Genomic DNA, 21,050 nt, shown 5'->3' on the forward strand with positions numbered 1-21,050 from the left:
TGAGATCGCTATAAACTCACCAAGGGCCAAGAATATACCATCCGACAAAATAAGGCGTGCAGAGCTAGATGTAATAGAAGAAGTTCGAGACAAAGCGAAGCTACAACAAAAAGCAATGCAAGAAATAATCAAACGAAAATACAACAGGCGAGTACAACCCAGAACATTCGCCGAGCACGACCTAGTACTCAGACGAACAGAGGAAGCCAGGAAACTACCCACACATGGAAAGCTCGCCGCGACATGGGAAGGACCATACCGAATTCGACATGTCCTCGGCAAGGGCGCATACTCATTACAAACACTAGAGGGGGACGAGGTCCCTGGAATCTGGAATATCTCATCTTTAAGAAACTACTTTATGTAATTGTGATGAGGACAAGAGGAGACACTCTTTTTCCTACTACTGTGGTTTTTCCCACATTGGGTTTTTTATCACGGAGAAGTTTTAATGAGGTCCCTCACCCCTCATCACTCCATGTATGATGTCAAGTTTAATAGTAAACGAACATACTATCTATCAACTACTCTCATTGCAAACAAACAAACCCTACATAGGGATAAACATTCCAAAACATTCCAATAAGGAATCCAAATTCCAGTTTCGCGAAACAAAACAAGTAAAATCCAAATTTTCAAACAAGCAAACCAATACAAGAAAACATCAAAATACAAAGGAAGCACTAATCAGCCTTCCCCACTGACTCACTCTCATCCTGTTTCTCACCCAATGTCCCATCTTCTATCAACTGCCCATCTTGAACAATCTTTGTGACATCCAACATGCTGACGTCAACCTCAGGTGCCACAACACCGATCTGGCTAACTGCTCAATCGAAACCTAAAGTAAAAGCAGAAAGCACTTCTTCCTCAAGCTCAGCAATCCTAGAGGTTAATTTCCCAATCTCTCGCAGCCTTCAACTCATTCCTTAGTTTCAAAACCTTGTAATCTTTTTCCTGCAAAGAAGCCTTCAGCTTTTTTATGGCAGCAACATTATCCCCTTCCAGAATAGAATCTAACTCGGAGGTCCTCCCAATGGACATCAACCGAGCCCCAATGACCTAACAAGAGCATACACAAAATTTGTAACAGCATGTAAGAAAAACAAGCAAAGAATTAGGAAAATATATATGCTGACTTGCAAATACCATGCTACGCCAGTTTTCCCAGCCTCATGAATGATCTTTACGTCGGAATCAACTTGGGCAAACTCGTCCGAAACGGCCATGAAGGGATAACCAGCAGACCACAACGACCGTTCAGGACCATCTTTATAGCCGTGAAGCATTACCTGGCTCTCATGAGCCGAACAGATCTCCTCCGCAGTGAAAGCCCCAGCATCTTCCTTAACACCAGTAAGATCAAGAACCCTCAACGACCCATCACCCCTTTTTCTTTTCAGACCACCATCAGCAGTTGAACGATAAAAAACAACCTCGCTTTCCCTCACATTCGTTGACGAGCCTTCCTTTTCTTTCTTCTTAGCCTTTGAAACAAATGCCTTCAAATTAGCGATAGTACGAGTAGAAGCCTTATCACCTACAAACACACAAACGAACATAACCAATCATTACAAAAATCAACACAAAAACACCAAGTACCACAACAAATTACCCAAATATTCCTCAATAACCTCTCTATCTCCCTCCAGCTTCAAAATACTTGATATCGACAACAACTCAGACGAGGACATTGCAGAAATTAAAAAATCTAACACATACTCTTCACTCTTTACTCTATCCTCACAATCCAAAATTTGTTTAGGCTCAGGAGACCAATAAACAAGAAATCTCTCAACCATTAACGAATCCAAAAAAAAAGGGTAAAACTCTTCCTCAATCTGCACCTTAACAAATATTTCTTTGAAATCTTTGAAAGACTGTTTATACAAACTAAAGATACTTCGGCCAGGGTGACTGCTCAAGTTAACCCAACCTCCCCTCCACACCCCCTTAGCTTGGAACAAAGAAAAGAATAAATCAAGCGACGGATAGCACTCAAGATACTCCATCAGACACTCAAAGGCCCGGACAAAAGCCTAGGAGTTTGGATGCAACTGTGTGGGAGCACAGTTAAGTTGAGATAACACACCACACTCGAAATCAGAAAAGGGGAACCTTACCCCCAATTCGGTCAACATGCAAGTATATACATAGAAGTAAGACCAGTCCGAACGCCGTTCACAAACTCTATCATCTTTACCACAAGGCAGAATCCTAATCCCTAACTGATCCCCATTTCTTACCCACCTACATTCGTTTAAATGGGAAACTAGCTCAGCGGAACTAAAAATAGAAACACGACTTCTCACATCAATATCCACCCAACCATACGGGTCATTACTATCCGCTACAACCTTCTCCTTTTTACCCATACCACGACAACAAGGAAAAAAACACAGAGAAAGCAAAAAGACAGCAAGACAGTGAAAGTGAAAAGTCAGAAGACTAACCTTTCTTACTCATCGTTTCTACTAGAACAGAAGACAAGCGGACAACATTGAACAAACAAGTGGAAGTTACCAAGACAACTTTTCCAACACCCGCACGTTCTCCAATAACCAGATGAAGCGGCGCACCAAGGCCCAAACGCAGCCCCTACCTGGCACACAAAAAAAAAAACAAGTTGATCTTGGGGGGCCCATAAACACTATATTTTCATGCACAATGATTCTAAAGCCGAAATAAAGCTCAACATGTTTTTTACAAGATAAGCTTGGGGGCTGTGTACCATACCGATAAGCTCGGCTAAAGAATCATTGACCGAGCATTAAGCGCAACCGAAAACATCTCTTCATATCCATTCGCAAGGATCTCCGCGCTATAACCGGATGACAACAAATATACGAAAAACAAACCCAAGGATCCCGGACTATTCGTCCATCATGCCATTACAAAGCTCAGTCCCCGAAAGTCTATATAAACAAGCTGCAACCCCAAGTGTAGCTAAGTCATATCCCACAATACTGAGCTACGCTAAGAAACCACATACCAATTTTATTTTCACAAAGCATTTCATATTCTTAAAAAACCTACTGACTTGGGCATCGGAGTCCTTTTTGCAGGTCCCACGCCGACGTTAACGGAATCCCAAGGAATTCTCTTTGAGCAATAAGCAACAGGCCGAAGAAGCACTCGCTCGAGTCATAGCTCGGAAAAAGAATCCCAGCGCGGAACAGTCACCATTAATGTATGTATCAATTTGTTACTAATTATGCTTGATTAAAAATAATAATTGAAAAATATTAATGATCGACAATTAGCATAGTTATCAAACCGACCAAAAAACCAGTAAACCGGACCTTAAACCGATCCGGGTGACTCTTCTAACCGTTCCTGTATTTATCCCGTAGAAAACTGGTTTGATTTGCTTTAAACAGGTCAAATCCGTTCGCACCGGACATATTTGACCGGCGAGTCAATGTGCTGCGCACTTCCATAATGCACAAGCGGTGCCATGGATCACAGTAGGAAACACCCTGACACCCTTTTAAATTAAAAAATTAACAGAAGTGGCCAAGTGGGGCTTTTGAAATAAAATCGTGTTGAACTTCCACTAGGGCAATTTGTCCTTTAACTTTATTAGGGTAAATAATTATATATATTATAAAAACAACGCTAATGACCTTATTAATTTACCATACTAAAGACTAATAATTATATATATTATACTAAAAGTAATTATATTTAAATTAAAGCAATACACTTTAAAAAATATAAAATATTATTTTTATTCTTCCATAATAATATTGTATTTATTTATTTTATAGTTAATTTTAATATACTAATAATATAAGATATTTTACATAATTATCAATCACTTCTTTTCTTTTAAATAATCATTCATGTGATTAATATAAAAAATAATTATGTTTGTTGACGTAGCATTACATAAATAAATATAATACATCAAAATTTTAATTTTATTATAATTGTATATATTTATTTAATTATTACCGGATTAAACGGTTCGACCAGTGATCCACCGATTGAACCATTAATCCAATGACCCAGTAACTTTGTCGAGTCGATTGCCGGTTCGGTTCTGATAATTATGACAATTAGTATTATACAATTAATATAATAATTAGTATAAACTTGTATCAACGTATATATCAACTTGCATAATGATAGAGAAATAGAATTATATAAATTAATATAATAATTAGAATGATTAAAAATATTTAATGATTGACAATTAGTATAATAATGTATTAAATATTAATTTTATATAATTATAAAAAAGATATTTTCTTAAAATATATTGATTATATTAAAGACAGTATCTTAAATTAGTATAATTATATATTATTCATTAAATATTAATTATAATATAATTATATTAATTAAAGATATTTTTCTAAAATAAATTTTAGAAGAGCGAATAGTGTAATAATTTTGGAGGGAAAATAGATTAACGAAAAATGACATCTCACCATGATAAATTAGAGAAAAACCCAATTTTGATATATTAAGTAAAAGTAGATGTTTATTTATAAATCCTTAAAGTGGATTTTAAGAATAATAAAAATTAATAATTAAAGAAAAAGAATTGTGATCAGATGCAGGTTACATTGCTTAATGTTAATGTATGGTATATCTATATCATCATCTAATAAACGTAATTAAATTTACGCGGTGGCGGTTATCTAAAACAGGGTGCTGGGTCCTCATCTCATGAGTTATGCATGCCTCTTTTCTATGAAGTTCTTTCAGGTGTTATACTGAAGAAGGAAGCGAGCAAGAAAGAAGAAACAAGAGTGCCACAGTTACAAACCCCATAAACAATAAAAGGCAACACAAGCTACTTTGTCTTTTTTATCCGGTATGCCTCTATTCTTATTTCTCTCTCTCTCTCTTTCTTCTTCCCCTCAACCCAGGGATATTAACCAATTGGATATTTATAATATACGAACAAAAGAAGGGTAATCTTTTTAGAGTAAACTATTAATTTAATCATAGATATTTTGTCGCAGAATGTCTCTTTTTACTGTTCAAAATTGTTGGAATATTTCACTGAAAATGTTTTCGTGGCTAAATTGTGCAAGTCATCATTTATTTTCCAGGACTAAATTGATAATTTATTTTTTATTTTAAATTTCATTTTATACGTTGTAGTGCCGTACAACTAAATCCAGGAAACACGAAAACGAAATAGCGAGTGAAGTTTCCTATAATTAATTACTATTTATTTATTTATTTATCTGATACTACGGTAGAAAAGTGAGATAGCTGGGTAGACTGAGAGTCAATGTTTTGAGATGGACTTTGAATTTTGAAATTCGAATCAATTAGTGAGTCTCATTTCGAGAACAAAAGAAGAAAAAACACTGCGTATTTTCCAAAGATAGGTTTTGCGCGTTAGAAAAAATAAAAAAAAGGATACGATTCTTCTTCTGCTACATTTTCTTCGAAATCGCGTTCTGATTAGGTGGTTACAGTTACAGTCACAAAGAAAAGTGTGTGTGTGTGAAGCGGTGTGTTGTGTTATTGTAATAGTGGCTGTTATGGTTTGGTACGAAGCAAAGAGATTGTTGTTGAAACTGTATTGTTGAGAAAGTGTGATTTGACGGTGCCATCTCTCCTGCGACAGTTACTCCGATGATTTACGCGAATGGCTCGCCGCACCGGCCGCCGCTTCCGGATACTGACTTGGAGGCGGGGCCTCCAACAGCACGCTCCGGCGACTTCGACGATGGCGATGTCTCTGATCCGTTTGACATCACCAGGACTAAGAACGCCTATATTGAGCGACTCAGACGATGGAGGGTTCGTCACTCTTTCTCTTCTTCTACTACACTCACTCTTGCACACGTTTCCTTTTTGTTTGTTTGTTTAATTTTCGGTTTGTTTTATGTTTTCGGGTTTGTGCTGTTGGATATGTTCTCTGTTTTTTATTTGTTTTGCTGTCACTCTGTTCCTGCTGATTAGTATTGTGATTTACTATATTTTAGTTGAATTTAGGGTTTATTGAGTACTGGTTATTCCTAATTATTAGCGTAGGGAGTGAGCAACTTTTTCTCTTCTTCTACACACACAATCTTGCACAGTGTTATCCTTTTTTTATATTTAAGTTTTCGGTTAATTAATGTTTCCTTCGGTATCTATATATGTTTATATCTGTTTTGGTATTGTTCATTGCCCGCTGTTCTTACTGGTTAGTGTTGTCATTTGCTATATTTTAGTTGAATTTAGGGTTAATGGGAGTACTGATTATTCCTAATTATAAGTGTAGGGCTAGAGGAATAATTGGTCTGATATGATTTTCGTGCGATGGAGAAAACTGAGTATCAACACTGTGGTGGATTACACTAAATTTAGTGGTGATTAGTTTCAAGTTATGTCTCCTGGAGCCTTGTACACTCACAAAATGAAGTACGAGTCAATAACATAGTATTATTGGACTCTCTCAATGAGGAAAGTTTCTAGTGATATAGTGTGAGATAGATTTAGAGGGAAAATTTCAGTCAGCGTGTGGTTTCTGTAGAGTTTGCACTTATTTGTAGGAAAGGAAACATTTTAGTTTCCAGTGTGGGTTAGATGCAAAATAACCTAACAGAATCAACAATTCATTCTGTGTGTAAAAAGCTAAATGAAATGCATCAGAACATACTGCAGAGATTCTCCCCAACAGTGGCACAATAATTCTCAGCTTCTGATCCTTCTGGAGAAGAGCTTGTTAGGTTTAATCTCAGGCTTATGAGGCCACTTTTGGGAGCCTTTGAGTTGTATCCTGGCGGAGGAGAAAAGTTGAGTGGTAGATTGGGTTGCATTCATTCCTAGTTTTATCATAATATGAGGTGTAGGGTTAGGGTTCCTGTCTCTATGTTGACCGAGTTGTGATTGGAAATGAAGCGATTGACTGAATGGAACTATTGTTCAATGGGAAGTGAGGATAATGCATCAGTTGGAATCTTCAGTGAGATCTAAGCCTTATTTTTTGTGTAAAGTAACTTTTTGAATGATGTGCTTTACATATCAGAAACAGACAAGAGAGGATCCAGCCCTTCTAGGATTTGATTTCTACGCTGTCATTCGAAAGTTTTCACGTTCCATGGAACAGCCATTTTCTTTTCTCGAGTTGATTATTGGAGGTTAAAGAAGACAACTTCAGGGTTAAGGATTCGGTTATGGCTTTAATAGATTTGTATTCTAATTACGAAGTAGTTGCTGGATTTCATGGGTGCTTCCTGCAGGATGTAAATGGAAAAAAGAGTACAGCAAGATTTATCTTCAAAGTTTGAATGATAACGATAAGTGCTTTGATGTAATTTGGGGCTGGAAAAGGCAAGAACGGAATTTGAAATTAGGATGTTGTTTCATGATGGGGCGCAATTGCGTCGTTTGATCCATGTAGCCGACCCCACCTACTGGGATGAGGCTTTGTTTCTGTTGTTGTTGTTTGTTTCAGTACAGCAATTCACCCTAGAAGAGAAGTGAGGAGAAAGAAAGAATTGTTCTCTCAATCTGTATGAAGGAAATAACCCATTATTGAAAGGGATGTTTGTGAGGATAAGAGTTCTTTAAATGCTTGGAGATATTCTGACATTATTGGAAGGGAGTAACTATTTAACTATGTGAAACTGAATTTGATTTCTGGTTGAAGTAGCTGTTGTAATTTGAAAATGGGGCTTGAGGATGACAAGCGTGCATGCGACTTGTAGGCTCTGGATGCCCGCGGTTGTCATATTCCAACTATTCTATTTATATTCTTTCTCATGAAAAATTGAAAAAAAATTTTAAAGCTAAGTATTCCTTTTATACTCAAGGCACTTCAAAATAGACTACACCATATCATCCAGCCACCTTTACCTTTTCAGCTTTATGTTCAAATATTTAATTTTGTTGTATAAGTATATTTAGTCTAACATATGTTCAAATATATTTTTTATATATCTTACTATTAAATTTATTTATTGTGTTTCTTTTAGTGTGTGGGAGAATTAAATTATTTTGATCATAAATTAAATATATATTAATGTTCCTTTCTATAATTATACTTGTATACATCTCATGTTCTTATAAACTTAAAAAAAAAAATTCCCTGTTCAATCCCACTCCTACGTCTTATTTGGTTTCAAGAATTAGTTTTGTTTTCTGCTCCATGTGTTTAAATGAAAAAAAAAAAAAAAACACAGAGTCTGTTGTGAAAGACTGATGTGTCAATTACTCTGTAGTAAGATGGTTGTAATATTGGCTACTGCCACATACCTTTTTGAGAATGTAGTATATTCGGATTCTTCTATTTTTGAGTAATGCTTCAATTGCGAGAGTTTGCTCCCGGTAGATATTTTGACTTCTGCCATTAATTTGAAGAGTCAAGATAAAATTAAACATATCAGTTTCGTTCGTCCCATTTTGGATCTATTTTATAAGGTTTGACAACATTTTATATTGGCCGTTGACTGTCTAATACAAAGGTCTACCTTTATCCAGGCTTGAGACGGGCTATTTTACCCTTTTCCAGGTGAAGTTATTAAAAGAAACCTAGACTTTTAAAGGCTCGAACGGAGAAGACTGTAGATGCCCAAGTAAGGAGAGAGTAAATGAAACGAAGGGTAGTTTAGTAACCATAGGTAGAGGAAGACTTAGAAGAAGAATCATAGGTGAAGTTACTAAAAAGAAAGGGAAACTTGACTTAATGCTTAAATGCGAATAACTGAATATGATTCATGATCGAGCACTTTCGCCTGATTAGGACAAGACTTCATTGTTGTTGCTGTTCATGATGAGTTTGACTTGTATGAGATTCAAAGGAGCACAAGTAATGCAAACTTCTGCTCTCAAAATTTGCTTGAGGAATTATAACGAATTTCTTCTCATTTTTGTTTATTCTATCTGATGGAGTGTTGTTTTTCTTAGTGTGTGTGTGTTACTGGGGAGGTAACTTTTTCTTAAATAATGAGAGGAGAAATCCTTTTTTTTTTTTTTTATTTTATTTATCTTTAGCAAGCAGCACTGGTGCTTAATGCTTCTCGTCGATTTCGTTACACCTTGGACTTGAAAAAACAAGAAGAGAAGACACAAATATTGAGAAAGATTAGAGCTCATGCACAAGCCATTAGGGTATGCTTCCTTCAACTGGAATGTCTATCATTTTGGTGTTACAAAAATATAAGTGTACTGAATATGCATTTTGGCCTTCTAGGCAGCATATCTTTTCAAAGCAGCCGGGGATGGTCAAGTGATTGGTGAGTAATCAGATCACGCTCATTGTTATTTTTGGATACTTAAGTATGGTGTTTCCCAATACTTACAAATAAATAATCATCTGGATAAAAGTTCCTGTCATGATCATCATCTTGGACTTGAATTTTTTTTTTTGGCTAAATGTTTGTTTTCAATTTATTAATGTTAATGTTAATATGAGAAGGGTTGATGTCCAATTTTTACCCTAAAATACCCTTCATTATATATAACCTATTAAACATTTATTTTTTGTTATATCAAAGATTTGAACCCAAAACCTTTTAATCAAGTTATATGGGGGGGGGGGGGGCATTAAAAGTTATATGGGAGGGGTTTGATGCCCCCCCCACAAAAACAAAACCCTGTGGGCACGCGCGCGATACCCTTTGTAGTATATATCTCCATGAAAAAATATATTTTTTGGGTATCTCAAAACTTAAAACTTGAGATCTTAGAGTGTAAAATAGTCACCATCTTGACTAATTATGCATGTTTAATAAATAAATGGGTTAAAGGGGATTTTTTTTTTTGGGTCAATTTTTGTTCTGTGAACTACCTCCCTTCTTATTCTTGAAAAACCTATACAATATATTAAGGGAAATCCCCTTTTTGGTGTCCAATGATTTAATGGAATATATTTTTTTTTCCCGTTCTCAAAGACTTGAACCCAAAATCATTTGTATTAATGCCAACATACTACCTCAACTAATCTCACATTTGTTACTATTTTACACATTGAATAAAGGATAGATTAGTGCCGAGTAATCCACTAGTGCAATTCAATGTTTGAAGGATTTATATAACTATTTCTGGGTAGTTCCAAGCTGTATTTTATTTTCATCTGATATGATGTGGTTGGACATTTATCGATGATGAATGCATTTTAATTACTGGTAGAAACCACAAAGCCTCCTGCGGCCTCTGCTGGTGAATTTCCAATTGGACAAGAGCAACTTGCTTCAGTTTCAAGGGGAGCATGATACCGTTGCTCTTCAGCAATATGGAGGGGCAAGTTTGCTGTGGACCTTCCTTCTCTCTCAACTTTGTAATGATGTTGATCACTCTTTTTTGTTCTGAATCACTATCAGGTTGCTGGGATATCAAATTTGTTGAAAACCAATTTAGAGAAGGGGATTCATGGTGATGATGCTGACTTACTAAAACGAAGGAATGCATTTGGTTCCAATGATTATCCTCGAAAGAAAGGAAGAAGTTTCTGGGTAAATTTTAGCGCATTATGAACCATTGGATCCTTAATGCTTCTGTAGTATCCGATGTTATTGGCCGAGTGATATTGTAGTGACCTATTTGTTTCGGTTTCCTTCTACAGATGTTTTATGTGGGATGCTTGCAAGGATCTGACTTTGATTATTTTAATGGTAGCTGCAGCGGCTTCATTGGCATTGGGATAAAATCTGAGGTGAGCTTTGGTGGCAAAATTATGATGCAATAATTTGTTTAGTGTGGGGATTGACACTGTAACTTGGCCTGTTTTTTTCCCTCTATCTGCATGCAAATATTATACTTAAATATTTATTCTGGTCTTCACATACTTCCTTTTATTACCAGCTCAGTCTTGCTGACTTTGACTGGAAATTTGAGTTTTTCTTCTCTCGTTTCCTTGTTCTTCTTGCTTCTTGGTAGTTTTATATTATGTAAATAATACAACTGTTAGTAGCCTGTTCAGAGCTACTTTCAATCCCTCCCTTACTCTAAGAGTATACTGGAGCATATCATGGTCTATCTTGATTTAGCCTTCAGCAGAGCTACTTTTCTGTTTCAGGGTATTGAGGAAGGATGGTATGATGGGGGAAGCATTGCTTTTGCAGTTTTGGGGGAGGCATTACTTTTTTGTTTCAATCCCTCCCTCTGACCTAGTACTTTTACTTCATTCTGTTGCTTAGTCTTGGTTTTAGCTGACCTTTTTTAGTTAAAAACAGAAGGAACAGTTTATTGTATAGTCTGAATGATGTGTTACTGTTGGTGCCAGAAAATGTGGTGGTAAAATTTTGCTGTTATGCTTGTATCTCATTATATTTTATAATTTTGATCCCTTTAATTTTTTTTTTGAAGTACTGGCTGTATTTTTGATAAAAGATAAAGATTTATCCGTACCTAGTATTTGTTAATTTGCTCTTTGGAATATATTATATATTATTTTTCCCTATCTCTTACGCATCATTTCTTGACTATGTTATATCCTGGCCTACTCAATGAGGAAAATGATGGCGGATAAAGCTTTGGTATGTCGGTGTTTGTTCTTTGATTGGATTTTGACATACATGTGAATCTCTGTTAAATCTGAAGCATCGAATTGCAGGTGAGGAGGCTTTCCGCTTGTGAGACAATGGGCTCTGTAACAACCATTTGCAGTGATAAGACTGGCACGTTGACCATGAATCAGGTATGTTGGGATGTATCATTTGAATTTTCATTGGATTCTGGTTTTAGGCAATTTTCATAAATTTTCTGGAGATCACACTTCAAGAAGCTGTATCTGTTTTAGTGGTTCAGCAATCAAATACATGCTTGGTGGGGTTAAAACCTTCGTCTGCACACTTCACATGGATTTTGACATACCGGACTTATCAATATTCTCACTAGTGCTATTTTAGCTGTGAAATTCGGAGATCACACAAAACGGGAGAATAGATGGAGATGTAAACCATAGAATTCAGGTTTGGTAGATGAATAGAAGAGATTGTGAATCCTTAAAATGAAAAGTTTGTTTTACAGCTGGAGAAGCACAATGCCTTTTACTGTAAAAATGTCTTGTAGTAGAATGTCAAGAAGAGCCTAAGCTAAGAGTTATAAATATATGGATATTGTAGTGGATTTAGAAGAGATCAGGAATGAATGTATTAGAACTTAGAAGGCCCCGCACGCCCGTGCGTGGTGGGTGGGTGGTGGAGAAAGAAAGGATAGTGCCTATTGACTGAAATAGAATTTTTCATAAGAGTTGATCAGATGGAGAATTTTCCAATTGTTGAAAGTAGAGGCCAGGAGAAACTTCAGGTGAAAATTCAACCATAGTATTGTTGCTCCTGGCATCCCATGTCGATGCTCACCAGTTTAGGTTGTATATAATAAGCCTTCCGCATTTAAGGTAAATTAGGAGCACAAAATTTCATTGATTCTATGGAATTTGGAAGATATCGATTGAGCACAAAATACTTTATGATAGATGACTGTGGTGGAGGCTTATGCTGGTGGGAAGAAGAATGATCCTCCTGGTAACAAGTCAGAGCTCTCTCCCAAGCTCCACTCTTTGCTCATTGAAGGTGTTGCACAGAACACTAATGGCAGTGTTTTTGTCCCTGAGGTTTGCTTGAACTGATCTTGTTACACTTTGTTTTACTCTTCTCTGTATGGACAATAATTTTGGTGCTGCTGCATTCTGCTAAAGTCTGTCCTTGACAGGGTGGTAACGATGTTGAGGTTTCCGGATCACCAACAGAAAAGGCAATTTTACATTGGGGATTAGAGGTCTGTTTTCAGTAATACAGTTTATTCCCTATTTTTGTGTGTGAAGCTTATATTCTTACAGTTGCTTGTAAATGTTAATCAAATATCAGATTGGGATGAACTTCGACTCTACTAGATCGGAATCATCAATTATTCACGTTTTCCCTTTCAATTCTGAGAAAAAACGAGGCGGAGTTGCAGTACAAACGGTATTCTCTCATAGACAGTTTAAGCTATTGCTGCTGTATCTTCTTTGTAATGTGGATTTCTATTTTTAATTGCTTCAGTTGGATCACTATTTTGTGCCTGTGTTGTCCCTGTGTTTCATTCACATCTATGAGCACTAACAAGTAACTCCAATGTCATATTAAATATTAATAACTGTCAACTCACTCTTAAATCTGAATTAAACACTGATATGTCCGTTTCACTTTCAAGTTGTGAGATTATCTGCATACCCAGTAAAGTATGCAAGTTGACTGGAATATCATCACAATATGCTTGTACTGCATAATGATGTAATCATCTGTTTTATCATATCGTGCACCTTAAATAAGCAAATTTTATCTCTGTATGCAGGCTGACTCTGAAGTTCACATACACTGGAAAGGTGCTGCTGAGATTGTCCTAGCCTGCTGTACACGGTACATTGATGCAAATGACCAGTTGATAGACATGGATGAGGAAAAGGTTTGATAAAGCAGTTTTATATTCTGATCTGTGATTTCATAAAGGCATTCTTCTGTTTTTTGTTTGTTTGTTTTCACTTTCTTTTCCTGTTTGGAAATAATCTCAGCCAAGGCGTATTATCCATTCTCTCTCTCTCTCTCTCTCTCTCTCTCTCTCTGTTTTTCACTGGACTGTGTCAACCTATTTTACAAAGCAAACAAATGTAGTTTGGATGATTCAACCTTTAGTAGTTCACTCGCTTGATCTGGAGAAAGTCCTACATAGTGAAATTTTCCTGGCTTGCAGATGGTATCTTTCAGAAAAGCTATTGAAGACATGGCTGCCGAGAGTTTACGTTGTGTTGCCATTGCATATAGAACATTTGAAAAGGAGAATGTTCCAGCCACTGAAGAAGAACGGGCTCACTGGTCTTTACCAGAAGATAATCTTGTTTTGTTAGCTATTGTTGGTCTGAAGGCAAGTATTTTCCTCTGAATACATGTCTATCATTGTCATTGATGTTTATAATGTATTAATATTTTCTTGTGCTTTTGTTTTTCTCTAATTTAAAATTTATTGTGCTTTGCACACTCATTCCTATCTGCCAATCTCATCTGTTTGCTTAATTGCAAGTGGTTGGGACTTGGGACTCTGCAGGGATTATAGTTTTGTTAATTTAATTTACTGTCCATGACAATATCTTGTAAGTGGATTCTGTGCATTTGGATTTAACACGGGAATCATTGATAAACTCTAACTTATGATAGCATTTGACTCTAGGATACGCTTCTGCTGGTTAAATATCTGATTCTTAATCTCATATTTGACATGCAGGATCCTTGTCGACCTGGAGTCAAAGATTCAGTGGAGCTTTGCCAAAAATCTGGGGTTAAGGTACTTATTTTCAATTATCCTCAATAGAATTGTTAAATTACCGTGTCCATTGTATTCTTGGAGGTGATGCGATGGAAGCTCATTACAGAAAGCAGAATATGCATGGTGGCCATGTTAGCAGTTGTAAAATATGCTACAAGACTATAATAATAAAAATAAGAAAAATTCAATCCAGCTACTTTCATTGTCAATGACTTCATGTGATTATAACTGATGCCAAAGAAGCACTGACTCTGTGCGTCTAGAGACAGATGCATTGCATGTAGGTGGAATAACATACGGAGTGCTGAATTACGCCCTGGTCTATGGACTTAAATTTTTCTTTATTTTCAAACGTGTTTATTGCTTTCAAATTTGACGGCTTAAAGATTAGCAAGACCAACATTAATAACTACGTTTGATGATAATGAAATACAATGGTGCTTTCCATATCCAGTTTCTACATTCTATAAATAATCCTTTTCTGCCCCTTTCTTTTTTTTGTTTCGATTAATTCTAGGTAAAAATGGTCACTGGTGACAATGTCAAAACTGCAAAAGCAATTGCTGTGGAGTGTGGAATACTTAATTCCCTTGCTGAAGCTACAGAGCCAATCATCATTGAAGGAAAAACTTTTCGTGCCATGACAGATGCACAGAGAGATGAAATAGCTGAAGCAATATCAGTAAGAATCCTGACAACAATATTTTCAGGCTCTTAAGAGAGGTATTTTTCGTGGTGAATGATATTTATTGGCAATATGATTACTAGGTTATGGGACGGTCATCTCCTAATGACAAATTATTACTTGTGCAAGCATTGAGGAGGAAGGGACATGTTGTGGCTGTAACTGGGGATGGAACAAATGATGCTCCTGCACTACATGAGGTCTGGCTGCTACTACACTACTACTATCTTCTTTTTTGTGCTAGTGATTGTGTTGTTTTCTCAAATTTTAAGTACCACAACAATCTTTATCGATGTCAATACTTGTAATTGTATATTGAACACCATGAGAGTTTGTTTACCCCTGGTATACCTGTCTTGTTTTCCTGTTTGTGTAATCACGTGATAACAAGTCCCTAGGTTTATTAATGATTCTGATTTCATTATGTCATGCTTTTCTATATTCGATGTATGAATCTACTATCTCTTGATCATAGAATTTTCTGTTCTAATGAATTGAACTATTTCTTTCTTTTTTCCCTTTTTAATTTATTTCTATACTTTCTGAATATAGGCTGATATAGGTCTTGCAATGGGTATTCAAGGAACTGAAGTTGCAAAAGAAAGCTCTGATATTATTATTTTGGATGACAATTTTGCTTCAGTTGTAAAGGTTGGACCTATTTCTTTTCGATTTGAGAGATCTAGTTTGTTCTTAAATTATCTTAATAAATGATGCATCATTTATGGTTAGTATTTACATCTTAAAAAATAATTTTATTTCTGGCATTACTAGATGGGTATTTAGGTAGTTAGTCAATATGCCAACCAATGAAAGGTTTGTATATAATTGAATTGCACCGTTTTGGATTGCTTTTGTATAGTGTTTTGCAAGCTGAACATGAATTTGATATTTTTAGCATACCTCTTATATCTTTCAAAATCTATGTGCTTGTAGGTTGTGAGATGGGGACGTTGTGTGTATGCAAATATTCAGAAATTTATCCAGTTTCAGCTTACAGTAAATGTAGTAGCTCTTGTTATAAATGTTGTTGCTGCTGTTTCCTCTGGTGATGTCCCACTGAATGCAGTGCAGGTCTGCTGTCTCCCTGTGTGTTTTGCTCTCTGGCTTTGCCCCTCAATTTATGTTTCAGCTGACTTATTGCTCTTTCTACAGCTTTTGTGGGTAAATCTTATCATGGATACTTTGGGAGCACTAGCATTGGCAACTGAACCACCAACTGATCACCTTATGGATTGGCCTCCAGTGGGCTGAAGGTCGGAACTTCAGTTTCTCTAATTGTGCCTTTTTCTTTGGATCATGACATTTTCTTGCTATGTTTTTCTAGTGTTACAGCACCTTAAGAATTGGATGAATGTCATAAAATTTTGTTCCTTGTAGATGCATTTTTGAATGATGCACCCAAGAATAAAGAAAGAAATTTAATTGAAAGTGTGAATAGTGCAGCTTATTATTAAATCTAAAGATTTTGGTTATTTCAACAGGAGAGAAATTTTAAGTGCAATGAATAATAGTCATACCCCTCGGAAACAAAATTGTTGCCAACAGTCCTAAACAGCATATTGAAGGCTGCATTTATTTTGTATTTACATTATCGATATTGGTCCTATTTCATTTGCAGCTTTATTATCCAAGCCATATATGCAGTGCCTATGTGCTTCAATGGTTTTTTTGACATGGAGTTTTGTCTTGTATCCTTTTCAGAGAACCTCTCAACAAATATTATGTGGAGAAATTTGCTGATACAGGTGAGTTTTGTTTCTCATTTCTCAGTTAACTGCTTGTCATTGTAGTCTGCAAGGATTATTTACCTATTGGTTTATGATGTCCTGCATTTCAATTACCGTTGTTATGCTATATACTCTTCTGTAAACTGAATTGCCGATTATGATTTGAACTCTTCAGGCAATGTACCAAGTATCTGTGTTGCTTGTTCTGAATTTCCGAGGTAGGAGCATACTGGGTCTGACACATGACAAAAATGATCATGCAATTAAAGTGAAAAACACTCTGATCTTCAAGTAAGTTTGTCTTTAGTCCATTTGCATTTTAAATGGTAAAGTTTTGTGTTGGAAGAATTACCAATGTTAGTTTCCTTATCTTTTTATGCATGTTCTATAATAGTATTGGTGGTTGTGCTGTAATGGTGATTGCTAATTTCCAATAGGTGCTAATTGTATCTAGAAAACCAAAGCCTATTGCAATTTTCCTGAGATATCTTGCTACTCACTCTTATTTACATTACTGCTATAAATCCTTGTGATGCGTTAGTGGTTGGCAATGCATGCCCAGTTCATGCACCATATATTCGTTGTCATTTTGGTAGCTTTGCTGTAGTGTGCTCATCTTATTTCAATTCTAAAAAAATGTGTTCAAAACTGCAGATCTTTAATGAGTTCAATGCACGAAAGCCAGATGAGTTTAACATATTCAGTGGAGTCACGAAAAACTACCTCTTCATGGGTATAGTGGGATTAACTGTTGTGCTTCAGGTTTGTCTTATTTTAACTCCTCGTTATTTGTCTCTCGTATGAAATATTTTCAAGGTCACCCTAAAATTGCTAGTGTTTAGATCATCATCATCGAATTTCTCGGCAAGTTCACTTCAACAGTCAGGCTTAATTGGAAGCAGTGGCTTAAAACTAAAAACTCTAGAAAATCCTAGGAACTTTAAAAAATTCTAGAAAATTCAAAAAAATTATAAAACCCTAAAATTTCTAAAAAATCATAAAAAATTTAAAAAAATTCTAAAAAATCTTAAAAATCTTAAAAACTCTTGAAAACCATAAAAAAATTTTAAATATCTTAGAAAACAAAAAAACTCTAGAAAATCCTAGAGAATTCTAAAAAATCTTGAACACCCTAAAAATCCTAAAAAAATCCTAAAAATCCTAAAAATTCTTGAAAACCCTAAAAAATTTTAAAAAACTCAAGAAAACCCTAAAAATTCTAAAAAATCCTAAAAAACTCTAAAAAAACCTAAAAATCTTAAAAACTCTTAAAAGTCATAAAAACCCTAGAAAATCCTAGAAAACCATAAAAAAACTCTAAAAACCTTACAAAATCCTAGAAAATTCTAAAAAACCTTAAAAACCTAAAAAAATCCTGAAAAATACTAGAAACTTTAGAAAACCATAAAAATCTTAGAAAACTTTTAAAAATTCTAGAAAATCCTAGAAATCCCTAAAAAATCCTAAAAGTCTTAGAAAACCCTAAAAACTTTAGAAATCTCTAAAAATTCGTAAAAATCCTAAAAAACTCTAAAAAAAGCCTAGAAAACCATAAAAAATCGTAAAAATCCCAGAATACTATAAAAATCCTAGAAAATTTCAAAAAATTCCAAAAAAGCCTAAACACTCTAGAAAATCCTAAAAAACCGTAAAAATTCTAGAAGATCCTAAAAAATTACAAAATTCCTAAAAAATCCTAGAAAACTCTAAAAAATCCTAGAAAACCGTAGAAAATCTTAAAAAAAATTCTAAAAACGCTAGAAAACCCTAGAAAATCCTGAAAAATCGCAGAAAACTCTAAAAACTTTAAAAAAATCCTCGAAAATTCTAGAAAACAAAAAAAAAAATCTAAAAATCCTAGAAAAATATAAAAATCCTAAAACTCTAAAAAAATCTAAAAATACTAGCAAGACCCTAAAAATCCTAGAAAACCATAAAATTTTAGAAATATTAACAAAATCCTAAAAACTCTAGAAAAGGTGAAAAATTCTAGAAACCTTTATAAAACTTAAGAAAACACTAAAAATCCTAGAAAACTCAGAAAACACTAAAAAATTCAGAATACCCTAAAAACCCTAGAGAACCCTAAAAAAATTTTAAAAAACGATAGAAAATCCTAGAAAAATTTTAGTGTTTTTTTTTGGGTTTTTAGGATTTTCTAGGATTTTTATGATTTTCTATAGTTTTTAGGGGTTTCTAGAGTTTTCTAGGATTTTTTAGGGTTTTCTAGAGTTTTTTAAAATTTTCTATGATCTTTATTGGTTTCTAAGATTTTCTAAAGTTTTTTTAGGGTTTTCCAGGCTATTTAGAGGTTTTTTTATGATTTTCTAGGATTTTTATGGTTTTTTAGGGGTTTCTAGGGTTTTTATGGTTTTCCTAAAAAACTTTAAAAACTTAAAAAAAATCTTAAAAATTATAGAAAATTTTAAAAATCCTTAAAAGACCCCAAAAATCTTAGAAACCTAAAAAATTTTAGAAAAAATCCTTAAACACTCTAGAAGATCGTAAAAAACCCTAAAAATCCTAGAAATTTATAAAAAATTTTGAAAACTTTAAAAAAACCTAAAAACTTTAGAAATTCCTTAAAAACCGTAAAAATCCTAGAAAACCCTAAAAATCCTAGAAGACCATAAAAAAACGTTAATAAAAAATTCTAGAAAATCCTAAAAAATCCTAGAAAACTTAAAAAAATTCTAGAAAATCCTAAACACTCTAGAAGACCCTAAAGAACCCTAAAAATCCTAGAAGATCTTAAAAAATTCGAAAAATTCTAATCTTAGAAAACCATAAAAAACCTAAAAATCCTAGAAAACCAAAAAAATCATTGAAAACTTTAAAAAACTCTAGAAAATCCTAAAAACCCTAGAAAATCCTATAAAATCCTAGAAAATCCCAAATGTCCTAAAAAAAGTGAAAAATTCTAGAAAACTTTGAAAAATCCTAAAAATCCTAGAAAACTTTAAAGAACTCTAAAAAAATCTATAAAACCCTAAAAAAATCCTAAAACTTTTAGAACTTTTAGAAAACCGTAAATACCCTAAAAAATCTTGAAAAACCGTAGAAAACTCTAAAAAACCCCTAGAAAAATCTAAAAATCCTAAAAAATTCTAAAAATAAAAAAAAATTCTAAAAAATTTTAAAAATCCTAAAAAAACTAAAAACCTAAAAGAATCCTGAAAAATACTAACAAACTCCTAAAAACCCTAGAAAACTATAAAAACCGTAGAAAACTTTATAAAACTCAAGAAAAGCCATAGTAAACCTTAAAAAATTTTAAAATCCTAGAAAACCCTAAAAAAACTTTAAAAAACTATAGTAAACACAAGAAAAACTTTAGGGTTTCTAGGATTTTTTATGGTTTTCTACGGTTTTTTAGGTTTTTTCAGGGTTTATAGGGTTTTCTAGAAAGAAAACCCTAAAAATTCTAGAAGGATAAAACTCTCTAAAAATCCTGAAAATCCTAAAAAATCCTAAATGTCCTAAAAAAGCATAAAAATCTTAGAAATTCTTAAAAAACCCCAAAAATCCTAGAAAATCATAAAAAAAACCTTAAAAACTCTAGAAAAATATCCTAAATACTCTAAAAAATCTTGAAAATCTCTAGAAAACCTTAGAAAACTATAAAAAATCCTAAAAATCCGGAAAAAATCATAAAAAAAAAACCTAAAACCATAGAAGACAAAAAATCCTAGAAAACCTTAAAAACCCTAGAAAATGAAACAAAATCCTAAAAATTCTAGAAAATCATAAATACCGTAAAAACTTCTGAAAAACTGTAGAAAAATTTAAAAAACTCTAAAAATCTTAGAAAACCTTAAAAACCCTAGAAAACAAAAAAAAATCCTAGAAAATCTTAGAAAACCATAAGAATCTCAAGAAAATCTTAGAATCCCTAAAAAATCGTAAAAATCCTAGAATACCCTAGAAAACCATAAAAATCTTAGAAAACTTTAAAAAATCCTAGAAAATCCTAATCACTCTAGAAAACCCTAAAAAACTCCAAAAATACTAAGAAAATCCTAAAAATTTCTAAAAACCCTAGAAAACTCTAAATACACTAAAACCCTGAAAAACCCTAGAAAACTCTAAAAATTTTAGAAATTCCTTAAAAACCATAAAAAATCGTAAAAAAATCCTAGAAAATCTTAGAAAACTTTAAAAAACTCTAGAAAATCCTAAAAATTCCTAAACCCTAAAAATCCTAAAAAATTTTAAAAAATCCTAGAAAATCCCAGATACCCTAAAAACCCTGAAAACTTTAAAAAATTTTAGAAAATTCTATAAAATCCTAAAAAATTCTAAAAATATTAGAAAATCCTAAAAAATTCTAAAAATATTAGAAAATCCTAAAAAATTCGAAAACTTTTAGAAAATCGTAAATACCTTAAAAAATCCTTAAAAACCGTAGAAAGCTCTAAAAAATTCTAAAAAAAAAC

The 21,050-nt window shown here is 33.9% G+C and overlaps 3 protein-coding genes across 4 annotated transcripts; 2 read left to right on the forward strand and 1 right to left on the reverse strand.

The window, feature by feature from the left end:
• Positions 1-885: 885 nt before the first annotated feature.
• On the reverse strand, positions 886-4,960 carry LOC148564653 (uncharacterized). The gene is made up of 3 exons (XM_088487069.1): positions 4,927-4,960; positions 1,140-1,543; positions 886-1,062 (listed from the first exon to the last, which is right to left on the reverse strand). Exons 1-3 carry the CDS (start codon positions 4,958-4,960, stop codon positions 886-888), a joined length of 615 nt encoding a protein of 204 aa, XP_088343195.1.
• A 293-nt stretch (positions 4,961-5,253) lies between these two features.
• LOC148564654 (calcium-transporting ATPase 10, plasma membrane-type-like) lies at positions 5,254-10,409 on the forward strand. Of its 2 annotated transcripts, none has more exons than XM_088486574.1 (4): positions 5,254-5,769; positions 8,950-9,066; positions 9,149-9,191; positions 10,278-10,409. In XM_088486574.1, exons 1-4 carry the CDS (start codon positions 5,602-5,604, stop codon positions 10,331-10,333), a joined length of 384 nt encoding a protein of 127 aa, XP_088342700.1. In that variant the 5' UTR covers positions 5,254-5,601; the 3' UTR covers positions 10,334-10,409. The 2 variants fall into 2 exon arrangements, with proteins under 2 accessions (XP_088342700.1, XP_088342699.1); XM_088486573.1 differs by having other exon boundaries at positions 10,087-10,316.
• Positions 10,275-17,629, forward strand: LOC107643610 (calcium-transporting ATPase 8, plasma membrane-type). The gene is made up of 17 exons (XM_021123758.2): positions 10,275-10,409; positions 10,520-10,609; positions 11,510-11,593; positions 12,374-12,511; positions 12,610-12,675; positions 12,765-12,863; positions 13,234-13,344; positions 13,630-13,800; positions 14,158-14,217; positions 14,717-14,881; positions 14,968-15,084; positions 15,437-15,535; positions 15,821-15,958; positions 16,040-16,140; positions 16,589-16,632; positions 16,790-16,905; positions 17,269-17,629. Exons 2-14 carry the CDS (start codon positions 10,520-10,522, stop codon positions 16,136-16,138), a joined length of 1,437 nt encoding a protein of 478 aa, XP_020979417.2. The 5' UTR covers positions 10,275-10,409; the 3' UTR covers positions 16,139-16,140; positions 16,589-16,632; positions 16,790-16,905; positions 17,269-17,629.
• The last annotated feature ends 3,421 nt before the right edge of the window (positions 17,630-21,050 follow it).

The sequence above is a fragment of the Arachis ipaensis genome, chromosome B5 (genome assembly GCF_059453495.1).
Source record: "Arachis ipaensis isolate K30076 ecotype BB chromosome B5, ASM5945349v1, whole genome shotgun sequence".
In the NCBI taxonomy this organism is placed as follows: domain Eukaryota; kingdom Viridiplantae; phylum Streptophyta; class Magnoliopsida; order Fabales; family Fabaceae; genus Arachis; species Arachis ipaensis.

Bases quoted from the DNA above. Each gene is read 5' to 3' on its own strand.
- LOC148564653 (XM_088487069.1), bottom strand. From the start codon at position 4,960: ATGATTAAATTAATAGTTTACTCTAAAAAGATTA. The intron at 1,544-4,926 runs CCCTTCTTTTGT...TTTGTGTGTTTG, and splicing joins AGTTTACTCTAAAAAGATTA to TAGGTGATAAGGCTTCTACT. The intron at 1,063-1,139 runs GTCAGCATATAT...TGCTCTTGTTAG, and splicing joins GCGTAGCATGGTATTTGCAA to GTCATTGGGGCTCGGTTGAT.
- LOC148564654 (XM_088486573.1), top strand. From the start codon at position 5,602: ATGATTTACGCGAATGGCTCGCCGCACCGGCCGCCGCTTCCGGATACT. The intron at 5,770-8,949 runs GTTCGTCACTCT...ATTTATCTTTAG, and splicing joins AGCGACTCAGACGATGGAGG to CAAGCAGCACTGGTGCTTAA. The intron at 9,067-9,148 runs GTATGCTTCCTT...TTGGCCTTCTAG, and splicing joins CTCATGCACAAGCCATTAGG to GCAGCATATCTTTTCAAAGC.
- LOC107643610 (XM_021123758.2), top strand. From the start codon at position 10,520: ATGTTTTATGTGGGATGCTTGCAAGGATCTGACTTTGATTATTTTAAT. The intron at 12,864-13,233 runs GTATTCTCTCAT...CTCTGTATGCAG, and splicing joins GCGGAGTTGCAGTACAAACG to GCTGACTCTGAAGTTCACAT. The intron at 14,882-14,967 runs GTAAGAATCCTG...TATGATTACTAG, and splicing joins AAATAGCTGAAGCAATATCA to GTTATGGGACGGTCATCTCC.